General features: G+C 41.5%; 2 protein-coding genes across 17 annotated transcripts in view; one reads left to right on the top strand and one right to left on the bottom strand.

Annotated features, from left to right (window-relative positions):
• Window positions 1–588: 588 nt before the first annotated feature.
• On the bottom strand, window positions 589–4,636 carry cenpl (centromere protein L). Its single transcript, XM_069675635.1, has 5 exons — window positions 4,617–4,636; window positions 3,588–3,762; window positions 3,236–3,490; window positions 1,009–1,581; window positions 589–926 (listed from the first exon to the last, which is right to left on the bottom strand). Exons 1-5 carry the CDS (start codon window positions 4,634–4,636, stop codon window positions 852–854), a joined length of 1,098 nt encoding a protein of 365 aa, XP_069531736.1. The 3' UTR covers window positions 589–851.
• A 3,257-nt stretch (window positions 4,637–7,893) lies between these two features.
• The window catches only part of LOC138603295 (peripheral plasma membrane protein CASK-like), a 59,577-nt gene continuing 45,707 nt past the window's right edge, over window positions 7,894–21,763 (top strand). For all 16 annotated transcript variants that reach the window (XM_069674990.1, XM_069674989.1, XM_069674985.1 and 13 more), the window contains exon 1: window positions 7,894–8,677. In XM_069674990.1, the coding sequence (XP_069531091.1) occupies window positions 8,613–8,677 (65 nt within the window). In that variant the 5' untranslated portion in view covers window positions 7,894–8,612. The remainder of the gene's footprint in view (window positions 8,678–21,763) is intronic.

Below are 21,763 nucleotides of genomic sequence, written 5' to 3'. Positions count from 1 at the left end.
TTGTTACATGAACAACAACAGACACATACTTATGGTTACAATGCCAATAATAGTGGTAGATTAGGGTGAAGATTGGCTAAATAAATAAATAAATAAATAAATTAGCGAGAGAAGCAGAGTAATAAAGGGTAGGCACAATAAGCTCAGGCTTCAGCCTACACCCTTTTTTTTCAGTCAAAAATTAGTTTGTTTTATTTATTTATGTTTTCCTTGTTTGATATGAGACTAATTATTGTAATATTCACAATTGTCATGTTACTGTATGTTTATATATGACCCAAAAAAATAACGGCATCTCATATCAGCAGAAATGTTAACTTGAGTCAATGCCAATATTTAACTTTAAAGCCTTTATCAGCCGATACCAATGACCTGCTGATATAATTATACCATATAAGTTACAATACCTTGTAACTATGTCTTTGTGCTATTTAAACATCTATTATTAACTGAGCATCAAGGAAAGAAATTGTTTTTATTATAAACCAATCATAACGCTGCATCCTTTTTTGCTTTTATTTACATCTATAAATGACAACAACAGAACAGCTGGACAAGAATATATACAGTAAAGTATTTACAAGAGGGGGTTGGAACCTAAGCATGTCTGCCAGAACAGCCGTCGAAGTAGACAACATGGCAAACTGGGAATACTGGAATGTTTTCCTTAATACTCATAATTATGTCACAAGATTTTCTGGGTTTAAATGCAAGAAAATGACAAAAAAAAAAAGTCAGAATGGGACTGTGCTGGGAAAGTAACTTCCATGTCCTGTTATGAAGAGTAAAAAAAAAAAGAAAGTCTTTGCGATATTTAATTTCCTGGAGGCATTAAAAATTCATTCTGCTCCTCAGATGGGCATTTTGAGGAGGGCGCACTCCGTCAGTAGAGTCAGGGTGGTGATCATGTATTTGCTGTTTGAAATCTGAAACAAAGAAGGCAAAAATTAGTCCAACATTTTAAGTTTCCCTCACTTCTCATGAAAGCAGTTTTCTGTTTAACTGTACCTTGATCCTGCCGCTGCACTTGGCTGATCCCAGAGCTGTGGACACCTGATCCAGGCTTCCTGCTGACAGGTCCAGCCTGAAGTGTCTGTAGAAGTGGCTCTTCAGTCCCTGCATGAAACTCATCACCTCCTCGATATCTATACTGTTCTCGTCCTCCTCCCCGTTCCTCTCCTCCTGTGGGTCCTTCCTCACGCTGCTCCACAGCTCCCAGGCGTCGGGGCCGTTCACTGCGTACGTGACCTTCAGCGGAGGCGCGACCGGAAGAGTCCAAATCATATTGAGGCGCTGGATGGCTGACTCGGTGTTGCAGTTAGTCCATAACGCCACCAGCCACTGGAGGCTCGTGTGGCTGATCTCCAGCGGGCCGAAGCAGCAGTCGAAGTTCTGCTGGAACCAGGATTTAACCAGAGCGGTGAGAGCTTCTGCACCACTGCTGCAGAAGAGTGGCATGCAGGTGAAGTCCTTTGGGAGTGAGTGCAGGTACTCGGGGCTGCCGTTGATGCAGGTCAGCCAGCCGCTCCAAACTGGCTTCTGTGGCTCGTCCTGCCTGGCAAACAAAGGCTTTGAGTTGATCTGTTGAGGGAAAGGGAACAGTCAGTAAGTACACACTCAAAGTTTAGACATAGGCAGATGTGTTTTTATTATTATGAGTAAGAAATTTTGGATTACATTTTTCAGTGCTTATACTGTTGCATTATATTTAATCTGTATTGTTATATGTACGATACAGTAAGATTCACAGCGCAGACAAAGAGCCCTAGAAATTAGGAAACAGACATCAAGGCATATCCAACATAAAACATATTTAAGTCCAGGTTATTATCTTCAAGTCAATGATTGTTTGACATTAGGCCTCTCTCAAAGCAGACCCTCCCCACTCACACAATACAGCGCTGAGCTGAACTCTCCTCACGCCGGCGGAGGCAGGAAATTTGCGTAACCATGGTTTCATGTCACACATAATAAAAGCGATGTAAATACCAGTGAGGCAGAGTCAATAATATCACTCCACTGTATGAGGAAAAAAACGTCATCCCGAGCTTCCTTGGTGGGATTTCTTATTTGTAAATATATTGTATTTTTCTACATGATGTTACTATTGCTTCTACTTACAACCTGTAAAATATAAAACACTTTTCACTACCCTAACTAACCCTAATTTCGTTATCATTAATGACACCAATATAGATCTTACCCTGATGCACTAGTTCAACAATTAAAGTATTTTAAAAAATCAGAGCAGCTTATAATGCCGATACAGTGAGTATAGGTCGAAATGATGTTAGCCGAGTCAAAATGTCAATCATTGGTTTTTACATTATTTTTATCCCGGGTGTTTTAAAATATCACATTAAACTTTGTATTGATTTTTATTTATAAATATTTCTCATATATTTTTTTTTTTTTAAATATTTAGTCTGTAAGTAAATTTTATGTCTATAGCACTTTTCACAGACATAAGTCAAGTGCTTCACAAAAACCAAGACCTATATACAGAAATAAAAGCATAAACTATAACGTGTCTCAATGAACCATATTTAAAAAATCATGCCAGACAGACAGTGGAATAACAAGGCTCAACAAGCAGCACAATAAAATGCACAGAAAATTCACCGTAAGTAGACTGGGTTATTACCCGAATGGCCGTACGAACAAATACGTTTTTAACTGTTTTTTAAAGACTACAGAGTCAGTAGAACGTATCAATGTAGGCAAGGCATTCCAGAGGCTTGGTGCTATAGCCTCAAAAGCACGGTCACCACGAGTCTATAGGTGTGTCTGTGGAACGGACAGCAGGTGAAGAGTGTTGGACCTTAGGGAATGAGTTGATGAGTATGGGTGGATGACTTCTGGGGCCTCCGTGCAGGGCTCTGCAAGTGAGGGTGTGACTTTCGAACTTGATCCTATAAGCAACGGCGAGCCAGTGAAGAGATTTCAGAACAGGAATGATGCAACACCGTTTGTTTGATATAGTGAGAAGTCTTGCCGCAGCATTCTGTATTTTTTGTGTTGTTTTGACTTTTCTATGCAGGGAACTTTGGGCTGGACGTTAATTGACCTCAAGTTATTGACTGAAGTGTTTCATTTTAATAAAATAAATGATGATGTAGAATACCGTGGATTAGTTTGGCTTTGGATTTACTAAAACAAAGTCATTTTCACACAAAATCGCTAAGGGAAAAATTGACAAACGCCTCTTTCTGCCTCTACAGATGCCTTTGTTTACCTGTATAAGGACGGTCTCAGCATCGCCATCGGCCTCAGCCATCCCCTGCACCACAGAGAAGGAGACTCTGAAGCTTCCATGTGACCCCTCCACTTCCACTGCCAGACCTTGCTGCTTCTCTGCTGCAATAAACGCAGAGAGCTGCCGCGAGTAGCTCTTCAGCTGGGTGTGCCTGAACTGATAGAGAGGAGTGACGTACGACAGCTGCCACTCTGTTTTCACCAGTAAGGCCAGGTGCTCTGGATTCACCTTTTCCTGCGACACAGGAAAGAGAAAATAAAGAAGATGATTTTCTATTATTCAATAGAATTAATGCTGACACAAGAAGAACAATGGCAAGAGGTTGACTCACGGTGATATTGTGTGACTTTGGAGCCCTCCTGCTGGTGTTCAGCCTCCGTGCTGTCAAAGCTGGAGTTAAACCGAGACGTGAAGCAGCACCTAAGCAGCTCCGGATGGACTGCCTGTAGCTCTTACTTTTGCTCCTCCTCTGAATTCTGACACTGTTGAGGGGAGTCCTTGTGACACTGGAAAACATACACAGATCATCACATAAGCTTGTGATACAGGTAGTCATTGCATTGATCTTTATAAAACAAAATTGGTGCAAAAAGGCAAGACCGTGTTGAAAAAACACTACCTATTTTTGAAGTTGCAGTTACTACATTATCTAAACTTACATGAGGGTATTAAACACTTATAGGCAACTGTCAATCTAATATTGTGAAAGTTAACAGTAGGCTTTTCTTGGAGATTAGCTTGTCCCATTTGAATGAATGCTATACTAAAAAAAGAAAAGCAGCAGCAACAAGCATAACTTACACAAAACCATAAGCTCTTTTGAGGCTAACATCAATCTGTTCGTAATAACATAACGCTATGGAATCATAACACTGTACGTTTACTTATTTTATGTTTAGGGACAACATTAACCGAATAAAGTCGCATTTTGTCCGAAGAACTCGTAAAACAAGAGACAATCCCCTTCCCTTCGTCTTGACATATAGTATTTCTAAGGAACGGCATTGTGAGAATATCAAAAGAAATTAGCCAAAAATGTGACATTTTTAATTTTTAACAGTGGGCCCTTGGATACAGGATATATGCCGAATTAAACAGTGAAAGCAAGTGGTCCGTAAAATGTCTTTGGTATTATTTTTCAGGGTTTGTACATTTCATTGAATGCAAGGCAACTTTAAAGTGCTTAATTATAAAATGTAATTTGGCGTGATAGTCTGTTCAAAAGGAGGAGAAAAAAAGGATAAGGGCTGGGGAAGTCTTCGCGAGCTGTCGGCAAAATTGTGCGGTTTTGTTGCCACAAAGGGAAACATGAGGTAGAAAATAGAATTTTTGCAGCAAATAGGTAACATTTTAGCGTTACCTGTTTCGATGTCGCTCCATGTCTCACGTATCGGTCGAAGCACAACAAAACCGGAAACAAATTTGAACGTCGCGCTTTCCCAGCAGTCTGCGCGGTTAGAATCAGCCAATCACAACAATCCAAACAGGAAGTAGTCTTTTTATTTTTTCACTAACGTAGTTTTCACGTATATCAAATATAATACGCGTAAATAATACACAAACTTAATAAAGGGAGATAAAATGGATAAAATACGCAAGCAAATCATAACATAAAAAACGGAATATTTTACTACTGACCATATAAAGAGGATTATCTGATTTTACGCGAAATTATTTGAATGTTTTTATAATAAGCCTCCTTAAAACAAGCCAAAGAGGTTCAATAAATCAAACAACTATTTTAATTGCATTTATCATCATACAATTTTCAATATTGCGAAACTGATTTTACCTTTTCCACACACTGATTTCCCTTTTAAATAAAAAAAGAGAATGTGGAGTGGTTGTATTATTAAACACACTGGTTTCAGCTAAGTTTAACATTCTGTAAAGCACTTTGTGTGAATGTTTCCCTTTTTCTGGTTGTTGGGTGCTGCTGCAGAAGATAGAACGGCATCCTTGAAACGCATTGCAACCTAAGCAGCTGCCAGTGCAAGCTTTGCTTTTGTTTAAGCCTATTTACTGCAACAATTATGCAAAAATTGAGTAGATTAAATGTCTATTTTTTATGTATTGAACTGCTAACATAGTTTTTTCTTTGTGTCTTCTTGGGACATTGCCATTTACCCTACTTTAGATTATACCTCAATATCGGAGAGCAGGGAATGAGTGGAAGTACATGAGTCTTAGGAAAATAGTGTCATACATAATCAAAAACATAGACAAAAGTTTGACCGTTAGAATTGATTCCAACTAGCTTCAACAGGGGAATAAGGAGGGTGATTTAAATGTATATTCATAAATTGTGCACACATTTACATGTAATTGTGTGTTCTTGTATTGTCACATTATGTGAACTCACCATTAAGGACAAATAAATGATCTCATTGAGATGAACATCATATTTTAGGGTTAATACATTTAGTTATGTAAATGTTAGGTGCAGGTTGATGTTCTTTGAAAACAGTGTTTTAGATGTGTAATGCTTATGGTTAAGGGAATTCATGTTTATCAATGCAAAGTCCTCCTAAGTGAAAAAGCAAGTGTGTGTAATTGTATTGGTGTGTGCGCATGTTTCATGAGCAGCTAGATTCACAAGCGAACCGCCAAAACCGTTCCCCTCCCTGTTACCATGGAAACTGTGATCTTTTTTTTCTCCCCATGTATGGTGCTTCCCCATTTTTTCTCTATTTCTTTCTCTCCTCTTTGAATATACATCCCTCCATATTTATCGTTTACTAATCTCCATTTGCCATGTTCCTTTATTTGTCTAAGCCTTTGTGTATGTATTAGTGCCTCTGCATGTTTTGTAAGCACCTGTGTATTGAATGGAAGACTGTTCAATAGCTCATACACTGCCATACATACAGTATGATGACCACATCAACAGCCAATCAGCTTATCGGTAGCTGCTGGTGGACTCCAACCAATAGGGGAAGCTCGCAGACGATGTGCGAGCAGAAGGGATGCAGCACCATGGAAACTGCAGAGGGAGCCACACGAGCACAGCGCACCCTAGTGGCACCAGATGTCTTTGTTTATCCCCGTCTGCATGGATGAGTTCACCTCTCTGCTTGAGGGGACTTCTATTGCCTTGAGGCAGTTTACATCGACTTTGCTTGGAGCTCAAACTTTTTGTTTTTGTTAATAACTTTGAAAAAAAAAATTCTGGCCACTCAAGAAAGGCAGATTTGTCCTCAATATACAATATATATATATATTTACATTAAATTTGTATTTTTTAAATATAATCTGGGATATTTATTGGTAAGGCTTTTATTTTAAGGACATAAAGCACTGCTAAGTCAGACAAAATAGCGTTGAAATGGTTACCACACATTAATATTATTTTCTTTCTAAAAATAACCTCAAAAATTCAGGTTTAACAACTACAGCAACACAACTTTTGAAGTTAGTCATTTTGTTTTGTTAAACATTTTTATAATGTATGTTTATAGGTGATGGAAAGCTGACTTTCTCTCATAAACAGGCAAATACTTTTTATTAATTTTATTAAATAGTATTGAATGGTAATTGTAAATGAGGTGAACTGCTAAATTACACGAAGGCCACTGTACATATAGTATTACACATATAGTGCATAATAGAGTAAAATCGATCAGGTTAAACCATTACACTATTAGGAAAAATAGGTTGTAATTCTGATTTATATAAAAAAAAATTGTCTTTCTTTTTTTCTCATGTTGAAATGTAATGCAATTGTTTAGAGGTTGTTCCAAATGGAGCATTGGGTTGTATCTGATTCCTTTCGTCACCTCTAGGAGGCACCACACTACATCTCTGGGCCTGTGCTCTGGGCTTGTCTTCCCACACCTGAGAAAAAATTGCACCTGCGTCCCTCCCTGCACTTGCCACCTGCTCCAGAGGAACTCCCGCACCTGCACAAAGATTACAAGAAAGCAAATCGACTTAATCCTCGCATTATTACACACTAATCGCCTCTAACACTGCTCTCTGGGGCCTTTGGCCAAAAAAGTTGCCTTTTAGATAACAGAAAAGGAATGAGATTTGCTAGATAATCTTAGCTATTCCGGGGGGAGAGGTGAAGATTATAAAAATCATAGTCAATTTAATGAAATAACACAGACACTAAACCATCCCTCATCATTCTGTGGATTGAGGAACCTCCCTTTTGACCCATGGGAATCTGGGAATCACTGGGATTTTTAATGTTTCCCTTTTTATGCTCTATGTGGGGAAATACACCGGATTATATGGCTGACAGCTAATACGTGGGAAATACGGCATTCCTGTCAGATGACATAATTTACAAAGGAATAAACTGCATGTTAAAAGGATGGAGATAAGAAGGGAAAAGGCTGACGTAAGGTGATGGGGTTTGGATGGTCGACGCCTGCGCGAGATACTCTGGATGCAACCGTTGGGGGAGATTAGGAAACTGCGCCTAAATCGGACCCTCACCGTCCGCCATCTTGGCTCAAGCGAGGCTGAAACACGAACTTGGTCCCACTCTACCGGGCCATTTCGGCTCTGGCCGGCCCAGTTTCCTGGACGATAGAGGGAGGAGCCTGGCATTTCTGGAAGTCGGAGGAACAGCCAGTCAAAGCCAGCCAGGCAGCATCTGAGCCAGCGGAGGAACCGGAGCAACGGTGGACGGAGGGTCGGTTGTGTTGGATTTAATTTCAATATTCGCGAGCACAGACGGTGTATGCAACACAGTTAGTCGTCGACATGCACGTGAAGGTCTTCCATTTGGGCTCGGGAAGCTGAAGCATATTGCAGCCCGGTCTCATTACGTTTTCCGTGGGATAAGCCATCTGTGATACACTGGGTGTGCACAGCGCAATAACGGCGCGAGCCAAACGGTTATTCCATCGACAGCTCGCTCATATTAACCCAGCTAGCCAACCGTTTTCGACAATCCCCGTTAGCTTGCAGTGAAGCGAGCATCCTGGTCTGTGCGGGGAGTGTTTGTGGATGCTGCTGAGGCAGACTTGTATCTGGCAGTACCCTACAGTAAGATTCAAATCCGAGGCATGCAAAGAGGGGTGTTTTTCTGCAAACGAGCGAGGAAATCTCCACGCCCTGGGGTCTGCTCTGTGGTTACTATTTAGCTAGCTTGCTGGCTAGCCTGGAGTAGCTGAAGTGAAGGTGGGGCCGCGGAGTGACAGCCTTGGACGCCAGCTAATGTGGCTAGCCGGCTAACTTGGACTATTGCTGGTTTTCCCGTCACTGACATTGGGGGGTTTATATTACCAGGAGTGTGCACACTTGCACTGTAGTAACCTAATTCAGCAAGACTTTATCATTGATTTCTCCAAAACCCGTGTGGGTGGGATATCTCGAGGAGAGCATCCTCGACTCGTTTACCTGAATGACCATGGCGGACGACGACGTGCTGTTCGAGGATGTGTACGAGCTATGTGAGGTGATTGGCAAGTAAGTAATTAACCACTCTCCTTGTCTGGCAGCCTTTGACTGTTTTGGATGAATCACAACCCCCCCTCCCCACCACCACCACACACACACACACACACACACACACACACACACGCACAGCTGCAAGGGACAAGCTTAATTTGGTGGCTGGGTGCTGTTCTTATGTTTAGGCCTGCAGGTTTTTCAAGGGGAAAGTTCACTGTCTGGATGAGGTGAGATGTTAAAAGTGCAGTTCTTTATAATACATTTCCAAATATAAAACATCATTTCCTAATATGAGTTGCAAAATGAGCCTGACATCATGACCTCCATGCAGTGTATTTACACGAATGAGTAGGATTGTGTATAAGATATGTACTTCTTAGGCATGCACGATATTATCTGCACATTATTGGTATCTTCTGATAATGACACATCTGCTGATGCCGATATGTCATTTTTTGCCGATAAAATAACGCTTTAATTATTCCTTAGTGCTCGATGATTCCCTAAAAAAAATTGGAGTTGGAAAATATCAGCAAAAAATCCATTATCGTGCATCCCTACTGCTACATGTTATTAACATAATCAAAAGCTTCAAGTGTTAGTGTCCCTCAGCCTTGATTAAATAGACTGTATTATCCAAGATTTGACTCTGTCTACACTAATACCATTTATTGCAGTGGGTGAATAAATTAGTCCTGTTTTGATAGCTGACAGACTGGCAGTCTGTTTGCAACGCAGGACATGTGCAAGAATCATCTGGCTGCACATCTAGAGTGTCTGCAGACAGGATTTTCCTTCTCCTAATCCCCCTGTTTGACAGGAGCCCTACCTGCATACAGTTACAGACAAGCCGGCAAGCCGGTCAAGCACTCCTTTCAGGTGTCAGAAGAGGCGAGCATTGTTTTTTTCCTACTACAATGAGCAGATTTTGTCTTCATATAAACTAGAGACGGACAAAGAGAAAGCTGGAGATTCAACGATTTAAAGTGAGATGAAAGAATGTTGCTTCTGTGTGGTCAGAGATGTCTGCTCAACTCCTGCTGGAAGACTGACAGGCCCATCATAGTCCAGGGCTTCCAGTCAGTCCCCTCCCCCCTGCAAGCCTCACTCACTGGAGGTCTGAGGGTCCATTAAGTTTGAGCTAGGGGAAAGAGGCACACTCTTTGCAGACCCTCAGGCCCTTTTCTTTATTCAGAGACTTCCGGTTGCCTTGGTTACTAATTGATGGTTCGGCCAGGACTGCCTACCTTGGATTTCCAGTAACGGATACCATGAAGCTACCGGGAGTTGGCTAGGAAGTGTAAACTAGTGATTGACAATAAAATTGATGCTGATAAATTTAGGAAACTGTTACTTAATGGATCCACAAACAGCCTGTCACACAGCATAAATCGCAACAATAGACGGTCTTGAGTTTTTTGGGTTTGCATTTTAAGTACGCGCCTACTTCCCACTGCAAAGCATTGTTTCAGCTGCTGGGGAAGAAAGTGGCTTTCTTCTCTAAAAGCGAAAAATTGACTGAAAAGTGAACTCCTTTTGTCCTCTGAAGATGAAGGAATTGTTGACAGAAAATGGTAACGTGATGCAGTCCCCTCATCTGACCTCCTGTGTCTGTGGAAGAGTGTTGGAGAGACACTGACTTGTAAACTAAAGCTGCTTTATTTAGTGTTTCATACTGGGTTTAATTAACAGTACTGTTTGTTTTGAAAAGGAGGAGACCTCAGGGGTTAAGTTACCTGGTTAAAACCTTATGAACAATGAACTTTAATGAATCCTAATCTTAAAACACGCTAAGCACTGCCCTACTGATACACAGTATTTACTCAATTCTGCAGGATCTGTTCATGAAGTCCAGTTGGGTCAGTCGAAGAGTAACACATGAGCAAACAATAGTCCAGAGCATATCTTAAGCTTCAGCAAAGAAGCGAGATGTCACATTTATGTCACGGAAAAGACCAGAAAATCCCTCTCATCCTGTCAGTTCCTTTGTGAAACTGCAGTTGATGGATCAAGTGTGTTGAGTCCTGGTGTCTTGGGATGTGTTGCAGGAAGAAGGGGGGGGGGGGGGGCTGTGGGGGTAGAGGGGATCATTTTTCCTCAGGCCTGAGGTGGGAGGGAAAGGGAGGCTGAGGCAGATCAATGGAGACAAGTGGAGTTGGGAATGGGATGGCCCTGAGGCTGAGGATATAAATAATGCCAGCAGACATTGACTGCAGCACTCTGCCATCTCCTACTTTGTTTTTAACCTCGTGTGTTACTGTAGGTAGTGGACAGCATGGCCATCAGCTGAAACTTGAGGACATTAATTAATTATAATTTGAAATATAGCTACAGGAAACCATCATGAAGACCTTATTACATGTCTTCCTCCCGCTCCTACATTTCAGCCTTATATGTAACAGAAGCAAGGCCATTTTGTCACCTAAGGGGAAAGGCAGATTTCTCTCCACAGAGAATGGATTGAAGGCAGTGTTATAATTTAGCAATTTACTGGGTTGACTGGAATGACAACACTCCTACGTCCGTGAAGACCTCCTCCAGGTTTTCATTACTTTTTTTAATGTTTAATTTTTGTCAGACTTTATGAATCTGTCTGTTAGGTTGTGTGACATGGCAGATATATAGTTTATTTACATGGGCTAATATTGTATAAGACGGATAATTAAAACTGGTAAAAATACTTTTTTTCTGAAGCTCTTTCAGAAACAGGACCTCAGGAGGGGCTGCGAATTGAGCTGCCGCTTAAAGGGCCAGTTCGCCAAATTTTAACCTCCAGTCCTATCATGCTATTATGGGGAGCTAATGCCATAATGGTAAGAAAAAAAAGCAATTTTGCTTTCTGCATTTCGAGGACGATATCCGCTTCACCAATGGGCCCTGGAAAACCTCCAGCAGGTCAGGGAGCTCGCTAAACTACACTTCCGCAATCTAGGACGCCCGCCTCCGATGTCATGTCTCGTTCAAAAATGTCAGGTTTGAAATGTAGACTGCAGACCTGAAGATTTTTTAGACAATCCACCGGTATATCCTCGTCATATTTCAGATTCTGTACCACTCTGAGCCGTTGCCTGCAGCGAACACGGTAGTATTTCACTTAAGCGTGTCTCGCTGAGCCTTTCAGAGGGAGGGGCGCAATGCACACTGGTTGTTGTAGGAATGTAGAATGGGCGAAACCACGAGCTGTCTGTACAACTTTCTCCACAGCTATGGCGCCAATTTCAAATATTATTGCTTCTATCGATTACAGAGAACACCAGCTTTGACTGACAGTGGCTTTTTCCAGGGGTGAACTGCTCCTTTAAGACTTAAGCTCAGTTTTAAGTTTTGGATTCCTTAAGAGGAAGCAGAAATAAACAAAGCAGTTTACAGCAGTTTCACATTAAAAATAAGTGTTTTTTAAATGCTCTTTGGCGCTGTTTGAGGACTCCAAGCTGAGCTGCTGCTAACATCAGCTTAAATAGTTACTCTCTTAACCTTCAGATGTCCAGTGACTTAAACCCATCATCTGGTTTAAAGATGTGCTTAAAAACAATGTGATGTATCTTGCAAGAAAGTTAATCAGTTGAATATGTTTAAATGTCCAGCTAATACCTGCAGAAAGACAACAAATCTATCCATATCAAGTAGAAAATGTATACTATAATGTACCTTTATAGCCAAACTACTGTTAGTTTAGAAATCTCTTAGCAACATGTAATATGTGTTTGTTTGCTTTAAACCTGGCACTGAGACAAAAAGTGTCATCAGCATGATCTAATCAGGTCACACTAATTGAAAACCGCAGTAATGGAGAGTGGCCGAGATGGCGTAATCCCTAATAAGTTTGATGTAATTAGTTTGTCCGTACTCCTGCCGCAGAGCGTAAGAGCTGTCACAGCGTTTGTCGATATTGCCATTGTGTGCTCGCGTGTCTCCTAATGACCTTTGACTTCAGCTCCTTTCAAACTTGTACATAAACCCTATTATCCAGCCCATCCCTCCTTCAGGCTCCCATTGTTGCTCAGTGAAGTCTTCTATTATTGTCCCTGATCGGCTTGTGTCGGAGAGGAGCAGCCTGGCTGGGTGGGATTGGGAGCGTTGGAGACCCAATCGCTATTCAGTAATCATCTCCTCTGAGGATTGTAAAAGGAGCCATGTTTGCGGTGATTTCTACTGAAAGACGGTCAGTAAGTTCCTTCCTGTAAGAATCTTTGTGTGTAATTTGTGGACATTTCCCTTTAATCATGCCGTCCTAGTGGATTAATAACAGCACTATGAGTCGAGATTGTGTTTAAAGCACAGTGTGAAAGCACACCAAAGTACTAAGACAGGCTCATTGTCCACCGGGATCCTCCTCTCAGCACTGGCTTCTCCTTCTCATTATTTTCTTCAGAAAGATGTGCTTTTCGCTTTGCTGGCAGCGCTGAGATTTTAGCAAGGTTTCAGAACTGAGAGCCAGAGAACAAAAAGTCAAAAATATTTGAACTTTTTCCAAGACAGACCCCTGATTCATCAGGGCTTTCTCGTTGCATGGCAACAGAACTGCAGCTTTACAATAAGGAAGCACATGGACATGCATGTAAATGTTCATTTAACTCCCCCGAGTGTTGTTTCAGAAGAGGAAGATCAGCCGGGTCAGGTGTCAATTCAACTTCTCACTGGATTAACCCGGTGAAAGATTACACAAGCAATAAAAAGGCATAGGCAGCACAGGCCCTGCTCATTATCTGCCCATTGTTTGTAGTTTACTCAGTAAATATGTGACGCTGATGTGATGTGAACATAGCGCCCCGACCACAGGCCTGTTTTTGAGATTTCGGCTCTAGTTGAAGTGTTGGCAAAGCGCTGAAGCAATTTAATCCATTTGTGTCTGTAATGATTCTGTTTGAATAGGACTTAGGTTGTTGAGAAGCACTATCCGAGTCACAGTGCTCTTTATTTCAGCCCTGCGGTGCTCATTAGAGCCAAGAATATTGGGATGTGCGACTCACTCTAAACCAATGAAGTGATCAGTCCTCTGGCTTGTTCTGAGTTGGATAATTAAATTGCTTGGACGACATTTAAATTTTCATTCATTGCTTTATAGTTTTTAATGGACTGATGCCGGTTTCTCCCTGAGCAGATGCAATCTGTAGCATACAAATGTGACCCAAAATGCTTTGCTGCGGGAAGGCCAAATCCTTTTGCTTCATTTGGTCTTCACTTCAAGCATATAAAGTTACATTTTAGTCGTTTCTCAGATGTTTTCAATGATCTCATGTTGGTTCAATTAGACAAATATAAAACTATGTTTCCCTGCGAGTATTTAATGATACCCTTTAAGCTTCATGTAGCCTTTTTATCTTGACTGATCTGTCAGAGTTGTGTCAACATGTGCTGAGAGGAGAATGTCGAGCTGTCACTCTTTAACTTAATGAGTTAATTTTAAGATAGCAATGTGAAGAGTACTTTTAAACATTTTTAGAACATTTTATTGCTGAAACGACGATTTTTATTATTCTGATTTTTAGGGATGCACGATATTATCGGCATGTTATCGGTATCTGCAGATTATGGTTTGACATATCAGCATCTGCAGACATACAGAAACTTGAGCCAATGATTAGAAGTTAAACAACTTTCACAACAACACTTAGCTCACATTCTCGTCATTTTACTGACTTAACAACATCAAACACGCCGACAATACACTCATGGCCAAAGCCGGCACTAACAGAGAGTAACATAAACATCAGTGCATGCAAAACTAACTTACATACTCATGAACGCACACAAAGATAAACAGAGACCATCGGCGATCACTGATGTACATATATGTACATATATGTCCTTATATATCGGTATCAAAATCGGCAAAAAGGGTTGGAAAATATCTGCATATTGGATATCGGCAAAAAATCCTATATTGTGCATCCCTACTGATTTTCTTTAAGTAATCAAAGAGTGTTTTAGTCTGTGAAATATCAAATAATATTGCAAATGATCTTAAGATAAGCTAATAAGTCCACAGCTAAGAAAAACTGCAACAAGCTGCATATCAAGAGCCGTACACATCCCAGAAAGTTAAAGTGGGTTTGGCTCTTTTAATATAAAGCTTTGCTTATAGTCCCTATTTTGCAGTTCAGCAATCACAAGTATCATGTTTTACCTGTAAGACAGATGCCGACTCTTGACACTGATTTTTAACATGTGTTTTACGGGTTTTACAACTGGTTCTGTTGGTTTTTGGAGAGGTTAAAACCTCTGCAGATAATTTGGCTTCTAGTTCAAACGTTGGCAACACTGAAGGATCGTAAAGGAGCAATTCGCCCCTGGAAAAAGCCGCTGTCAGTCAAAGCTGGTGTCCTCTGTAATCGATAGAAGCAATAATATTTCAAATTGGCGCCATAGCTGTGGAGAAAGTTGTACAAACAGCTCATGGTTTCGCCCATTCTACATTCCTACAGCGTGCATTGCGCCCCTCCCTCTGAAAGGAACGACTCAGCAAGAGACGCTGGAGTGAGATACTCCCGTTTTCGCTGCAGGCAACGGCTCAGAGCGGGACAGAATCTGAAATACAACGAGAATATACCAGTGGATCGTCTAAAAAATCTTCAGGTCTGCAGTCTACATTTCAAATCTGACGATTTTGAACGAGACATCGGAGGAGGCCATCCTAGATTGAGGAAGTGTAGTTTAGCGAGCTCCCTGGCCTCCGCCAGATGACTCGTTTTACGGAGTCTGGAGGTTTTCCAGGGCCCATTGGAGAAGCGGAAAGTGTCCTCCAAAGGCACAGAGCCAAACTGCATTTTTTGTCTGCCATAATGGCATTAGCTCCCCATGATAGTATGAAAGGACCAAGGTTAAAAATCGCAATCGCCAACATTACAGCCTGCCTTTAAGAGTTGTCACTGTAGTGATTTAGGAGGCCATAGTTGTACTTTGGATTGCGTATAATGAATATATCTTTCCAGTATTTAATTCTCTAATTTCTATAACTGGAAATGGAGAGACTGTTGTGCTGAGGAACCGAGGGTTCAAGCCCCCAGCTTGGCAAGCATCCACTCAGCTGAAGTGTCCTGAAGCAAGACACTGAATTCCTGCTGGGATCAATACAGTGTCACATTATTGACTGTGTCATCGTTCCATCTGTTTTACAGAGGAAGACATCAAAGGAGAGAAATGTTTGTGTCAATAGAAGGTAACGTTGTCAGGTCGTTTCAGGTTGTCTTTGGCTCGAACAGTGAAATATATTTATGTGATATCTGTGCCAGGTTGTAGCGCTCTGTAGACTGTTTCCTTTGAACTTGGAGAAATGTATTCAGAGTAGTAATCTTAATTGTTTCTTTCACTGGCACGCTTCTCGTCTTTGTTTTGAACTTTAAATCCACATACAGTATATTCCTCTTTGAGTTGCCCACACACGCCAGATCAATAGCTATGAACGGGTGGTGTAAAGTTGAAGCTTTCTTTCAGACTACAAGCCAGACTCCACGGGGTGGTTTAAACAAACCTGGATCCTCGTCTTCCTCTCATGTAGAGGAAAGGATTTTCTTCCAAAGCTTAAGAACCTCCTGAGGGTATCTCTGCTCTAAATTTCAGTCTGCAACCGGAATGCTAATTTCCCTGCTAATAATCAAAGGGTTGTGTGTCCCTATTTTGCATAAGGAAACACTTTGGATTATTGTTGCTTAGACGCTCACAGACTGCAGTTTAACAGCCCTGAACTTTGTTGAACTTGTTCAATTAACAGTTTTGCACTTGAGCTCGGTATGGGCAGTAGGGAAAACAACACTTAGCCAAAATGCCTTCTGTTGGAATCATTTTTTAGGTTGTTTTTCCTCTTTCAGAGCAAATGCCTCGTTCAAATGAAGAAAGAGACAGATCAGCTCTGTGCATCCCTGAGCATCCCCAATAACTCAGCATTTTTAAAGCTGTAGGGCCTCATAGAAATGGTATATGTCCCAATACTTTGCTTTTTTTGCACATTAAAGAATCACAGAATAGGTTAACTTTGTTCAACCATTTGTTGATGCTAGATCTTTCATGGCTGTATGTCCACTAGCATGAGATGCAGGACTGCATTCACGTGCATTGGTTTACCTTAAAAACAGAACATTTTTTGTTTTCAATAAAAAAAAGCATGCAACATTATTTTGTACTATTGGTATTACCCAATAGGGCTGGGTTTAAAAAAAAAATTATATTTTTCCAATTTGATTCCATTCTCATTTGAATGACCCAATATCTATTAACAAATCGATTTTTAAAAAATGTGTAAAAACGTGGCTGAACGCAGCATGACTCAGCGCATCCCCCCCGAAATACGGCAGTCAGGGAGACATGCCCGGACTTGTTTACTGCACCAACTACGGAGACGTCAGTGATCGGCGACGGACTCTTTTTATCGTGTGTGCGTCCATGAATATGTAAGTTAGTTTTGCACTGATGTTTATGTTACTCTCTGCTCTAGGCTTTGGTTGCGAGTGTATTTTCAGCATGATGTTACAATATACCTTTCCCCATATCTTCTTCTTCTGGTGTTTTATGGCGGTTGGATCGAGATTCCAGCTACTGTATTCCAAACTAAATATTTAGGGGGGAAAACAGGTAGAATTTCCCCATATCTCTTAGTCTCGTGGGGTTTTGTTCTTCGCGTTCAATAGCGCAAGTTGAAGCCCAGTTTGTTTAATCAAAACCATGAGCCAGAAGTTCAGACTAAAATCTGGAACTGGAAAAAAAGTTCATAAGCTGTCTAATTCATGAAATTGTTCATGTTGTGTTGACTGCTGTGTTTGTCATGTTAAATATAAAGTACATGATGTAACTTGGGGTCAATTCTTATAGTAAACATTAAAAATGCTGATAATGCACCAGGTTAGAGGTGCACTGATATTGTAACTGAAATCATTGGTAAAAAAATCGGTATTGAATCGAATCGGATCGAAAATTGAATCAAATCGGTATCTTGTGAATCAGAATCGAATCGAATTGAGAAATTTTATCAATACCCAACCTATTACCCAATGACTATATTGATGGACAACACATCTCCATCTGCTCTCATTGTATGAAATTGATGCCAAAACAGCCACCATCATGGCAGCCAGAGCTGCGCAGTAGAGATCGTCGGGTGGAGCCGCTGTAGCCACTTCTGCTAACCAAAACACACACTTAACTTACTGAAAAGTAGTTTGACTCATGTCCCATCTGTTAACATGGTGGAGGCCGGCTTTATGACCTATGCTGTAGCCAGTCAGCAGGGGGCGATAGATATGATTTGGCCTCACTTTAAGGCTTTTTTCGCAGTCTATAGTATTACCGCCTTGTTATGTACACAAATATGGAAAACCTACAGCAGATGATAAACACTCAAAAGCATAAAGACAGTATAATGGCAGAGACATGACCTCAGTATCATTACAGGTGATTATTATTGTTAGCCTCTTGCGTCTTAATTTACCTCATTTACAGCTCTTGACATTTATCTGTAGGAACGTATCAAACAATGAAATGGCACCAGTTTAGATTAAGCTTGTATCTGACCTTAACACTGCACAAGTAGGCATTAATACCACACAGCTAAGTAAAGCAGCTGGCAGAACCCTCTTGAGCGTACTTGATGCTAGCGCTTTTTCCATAAGAGAGTTAGCCATGGCTGTAGTTACATCTCTGCTTTAAGTCCCTAATATCTACATAGTTTAATAAATCAGTGTAGTAGTAGTAGTTTGGCTGTGTTTTCCCACCTGTCAGGATGTAAGAGAGGCCACTTTGGAAGCTTATCAAGACATATTCAGAATAAACACAGGTTAATCATTGCTGGCGTAACAAAAGAACAGCTTTTGTGGTGTAATGTTGTCACTGAGGGAACTCCAAACACCTTTCACTCTAACAAGGCTCGCATGAGCCAAGACATTGCTACAGGTACGGCTAGTTAACATTACCACATAGTCTTAAATTTGTCTTGTGGTGATGACTCACCATATCTACGTTCTTCAGGGAATCTTACTGTCTGGACTTATCGCTCAGCGCGCAAGCGAATATCATGCAAACCTATTAATGAGTGTGTCCAATTTTAGCAGCATTTGTGTGCAGCTGCAGGATGAATACAGCTAGGTTTGCTGAAAGTTGTTCAGAAGGTACTTTAAATGATTTAATGGGAAAGATTCCCGGTGCACGACTCAGCATTAGAACTTGGGAACAGCACAAATGAGGATCTCCTACAAATTATGTTTCTGCAACTCAAAACTGAACAAACATCCCCCACCCTAAATTTTATCGACAGACTAACCGGGTGAAATATGCTAGCTGCTGGCCACAGCTTAAGAGCAAAATGCTGCTTGTAGCAAAGAGGGTTTCTCTCAGGAGAACTGGCGATGTTGAGTCTGCAGCCACAGATGTGTCCCGTCCCTGTTTGGAGGAGAATAAAACTTGAGAGGAAATTTGGCTCCTGGCCAGCATGGATCTTAAAAAATGCTGCTAACATCCAGTCTTTGATTTACATAGAGCGGAGAGCCGAAATGAGCCAAGGAGCAGTCTGTAAAGATTGCCACTTTGGGCTAATGTTTGATGACTGCCGCTGTCGGATGTGAGCCATGTGTGGGCGTTTTGTATGAGCCCACTCAGCACAGCTGCGGTGATGTCAGACCGGCATGCGGCCTCTCCGCTTCCTCGCACACATGCTCGCACTCTCTTTCTCTGTACTTGCTCTCTTATAATGCCTCTATAATAGCTACTGTACATGGCTGAATGGTCATTTAATTTTTTATTCCAGATGATGAGATGAATTGCGTTCTAATTTATTAAATTAAATAGCCTGCCCGGCCCCTCCTTTCACTTCCAACTGTTCTAGAAAGAGGCCCGTTTGGGAATTGATTCTCCATGCGGCTCCCTTGAACTGACAGCCAAGATTACAAATGGGGTTGATGCATAAAATCTGGCAGGTTCATCCAACCCCACCTTATTGCTTAATGGCGGTAATGAGTTTTATTGACACACATTAGATCAGTGCCAAGATGGCCGAACCTTCACTGCATCATTTGTATCCCTGTGGTTGCTGCCTCTGTCTAAACTCCCCCGGATCTTTCCCAGTCAGGCTCAGATCTTAAACTACGGTTTACTCGATATTGACGGATCTCCCAGTCTATCACACTAAAGAGAGCAAAAACAGTCTGCAGCTTTTTGCTTGCACTTGAGGAGTTCATGCACACTTCCCACTGCAAAGCATTGTTTGAGCTGCAAGGGAAGAAAGTGGATGTCTTCTGTGAAAGAGGAAGAAAAAGATAGTGTAACAGAGGGGCACAAAAACACGGAAAGTAAAACTCCTGGTATCCTCAAAAGACGGGGAATTGTTGACAACAAATGGAACCATTGCAACATTATTTGGACAAGCTTTCCCACCGAAATTACTGCAGTCATTTGACCTGGGTCTGAATGCAGATTGTAACCTTTCCCACTAAGCGAAAAAGCCGGGTGTTCAGCAGGTGTTCGCAGGTTTTTTGACCACTAAAGCGGCTTTAGTGGCAGCTTGGCTAGCAGCACTTTCATCCTTCAACATATACCCAACAATGAGCGTTGGGCATGCTCTGATCTTTAAGCTGAGACTGCTCTCAGTGGTTTTATTTGCTTTGTTTGGTTTTTTGAAGAGGAAAAGATGCTTGCAGACAATGTGGCTCCCAGCCCCTCCTGACATCCTGTGTCTGAGAGACGGCCATTTTTAATTTGAGTCTCCTTAATTTAGTGTTTTTACTGGTTTCAATTACTGGATCCTCTGAAGATAGTTTGACTCATATTTTTCCCCATGTCCCACACCCCTCACTTAAACTATTGTAAGGTTAGACAGAAGCTCCCTCAGCACCTCTGAGGCCCTCTTTTTTCTAATAAGAAACACAGCTGCCACAGCAAATCAACCCACGAGTGCAAAGGTCAGGGGGGGGTTTTGTCAGATCATCAGCAGGATTCTCGTGGACTCTGAAGGAAAGAGTGTCGTATTTTACGCCTCTCTCGGCCCGGAGCCGGCACACATGCTGCCTGCGTTTGTTTGTATGGGTTAATCATTACAGCAGATGTGAGAGACAAATGTGAGAGCGAATCAGCTGCTGCTTCTGGACTCACAACACACACAAACCCTTTTACTGTCAAGCAAGTTAATTTGCTAAAACCAACGCCAGCTAATGGCCACCACTTTTTTTCTGCAGTGAAATGGGTGTTAGTGTGTGTGTGTGTGTGTGTGTCTCCAGGAGCATTGGTTCCGCTTCTGAGGATTGCAGACCTGGGAGATGTAGAGACAGCTGTAACACGGCAGGGGTGTTTCTCTTTGTGGGCCAGAGGACAGAAAATGTGCAAATGTCTCGGCTTTCAGTGTCTGTTCCCACCACTCTGTTAGTGATCGAATCTCTTGGTGCTTTGGCATCATGACAAATATCAATTACATGGATGATAGGGCTGCTCGATATTGGAACTATTGGATATGTCATTTCTAACAGTGTTCAAATGTATGTTTAATCAGCGCGATCAACTAGGTGACTCTAACTTTTGGAAACGAAAGGTCACCGTCTCCTACTTCCTGTAGGCACACACAACCTTGCGCCTTGCGGTGTAGCCGCTAACAGTAAACACTCCGCGGCACTTCCACTCCGTAAACGGTCCATTTATGTAGCCACGGGAATACACTCACTTGCATGATGTGGGCGACTGCCTCCATCATCCCGTCGATCTGCGTCGGCAACAGCGTGCTTGTTTACAGTTTACAGGCAAGTGACACAGACTCTGCTGCACAGCGGTCAGTTCACTCTGTGCTCTCATACAGAGCTGCACTTATGTGATACAAAGCCAACTTTTCCAATACATAAGTGAAAGTTACATAAGAGAAACTAGCAAGTTTTCGTTTTGCACCGAGCAACAATAAAGTCGCAGCTTGACCTCTTTCACTTTATTTGCTTCCCTATCGGCCGTCCTGTGATGTGACTATTGCACATGCACACATCACACTTGCAATTGTTAAAAGATATGCCGTGCAGCCCTAGTGTTCATGTGAGGAGGGCCACTAAAAATTAGATAGATAAATTATAAATGTATTTTAAAAAAAGAGTCAAATTAAGAACAAGAAATGTATTTAAAGTTGAGTAGCTGTAAAAGAAGCTT

Source organism: Semicossyphus pulcher, unplaced genomic scaffold, assembly GCF_022749685.1.
Source record: "Semicossyphus pulcher isolate SPU_LCO1_2020_fin unplaced genomic scaffold, fSemPul1.0.p SCAF_24, whole genome shotgun sequence".
NCBI classification, from domain to species: Eukaryota; Metazoa; Chordata; class Actinopteri; order Labriformes; family Labridae; genus Semicossyphus; species Semicossyphus pulcher.
The sequence above is the reverse complement of the archived record's forward strand: the minus strand, read 5'-3'. Positions and strand labels throughout refer to the sequence as shown.

What these genes read in the sequence shown, in the direction of transcription:
- cenpl (XM_069675635.1), bottom strand. Translation starts at nt 4,636, where the DNA reads ATGGAGCGACATCGAAACAG. An exon ending in CAAAGTCACACAATATCACC is followed by an intron (nt 3,491 to 3,587) that starts GTGAGTCAACCT and finishes CCTGTGTCGCAG; the next exon opens with GAAAAGGTGAATCCAGAGCA. An exon ending in AGTGCAGCGGCAGGATCAAG is followed by an intron (nt 927 to 1,008) that starts GTACAGTTAAAC and finishes TCTTTGTTTCAG; the next exon opens with ATTTCAAACAGCAAATACAT.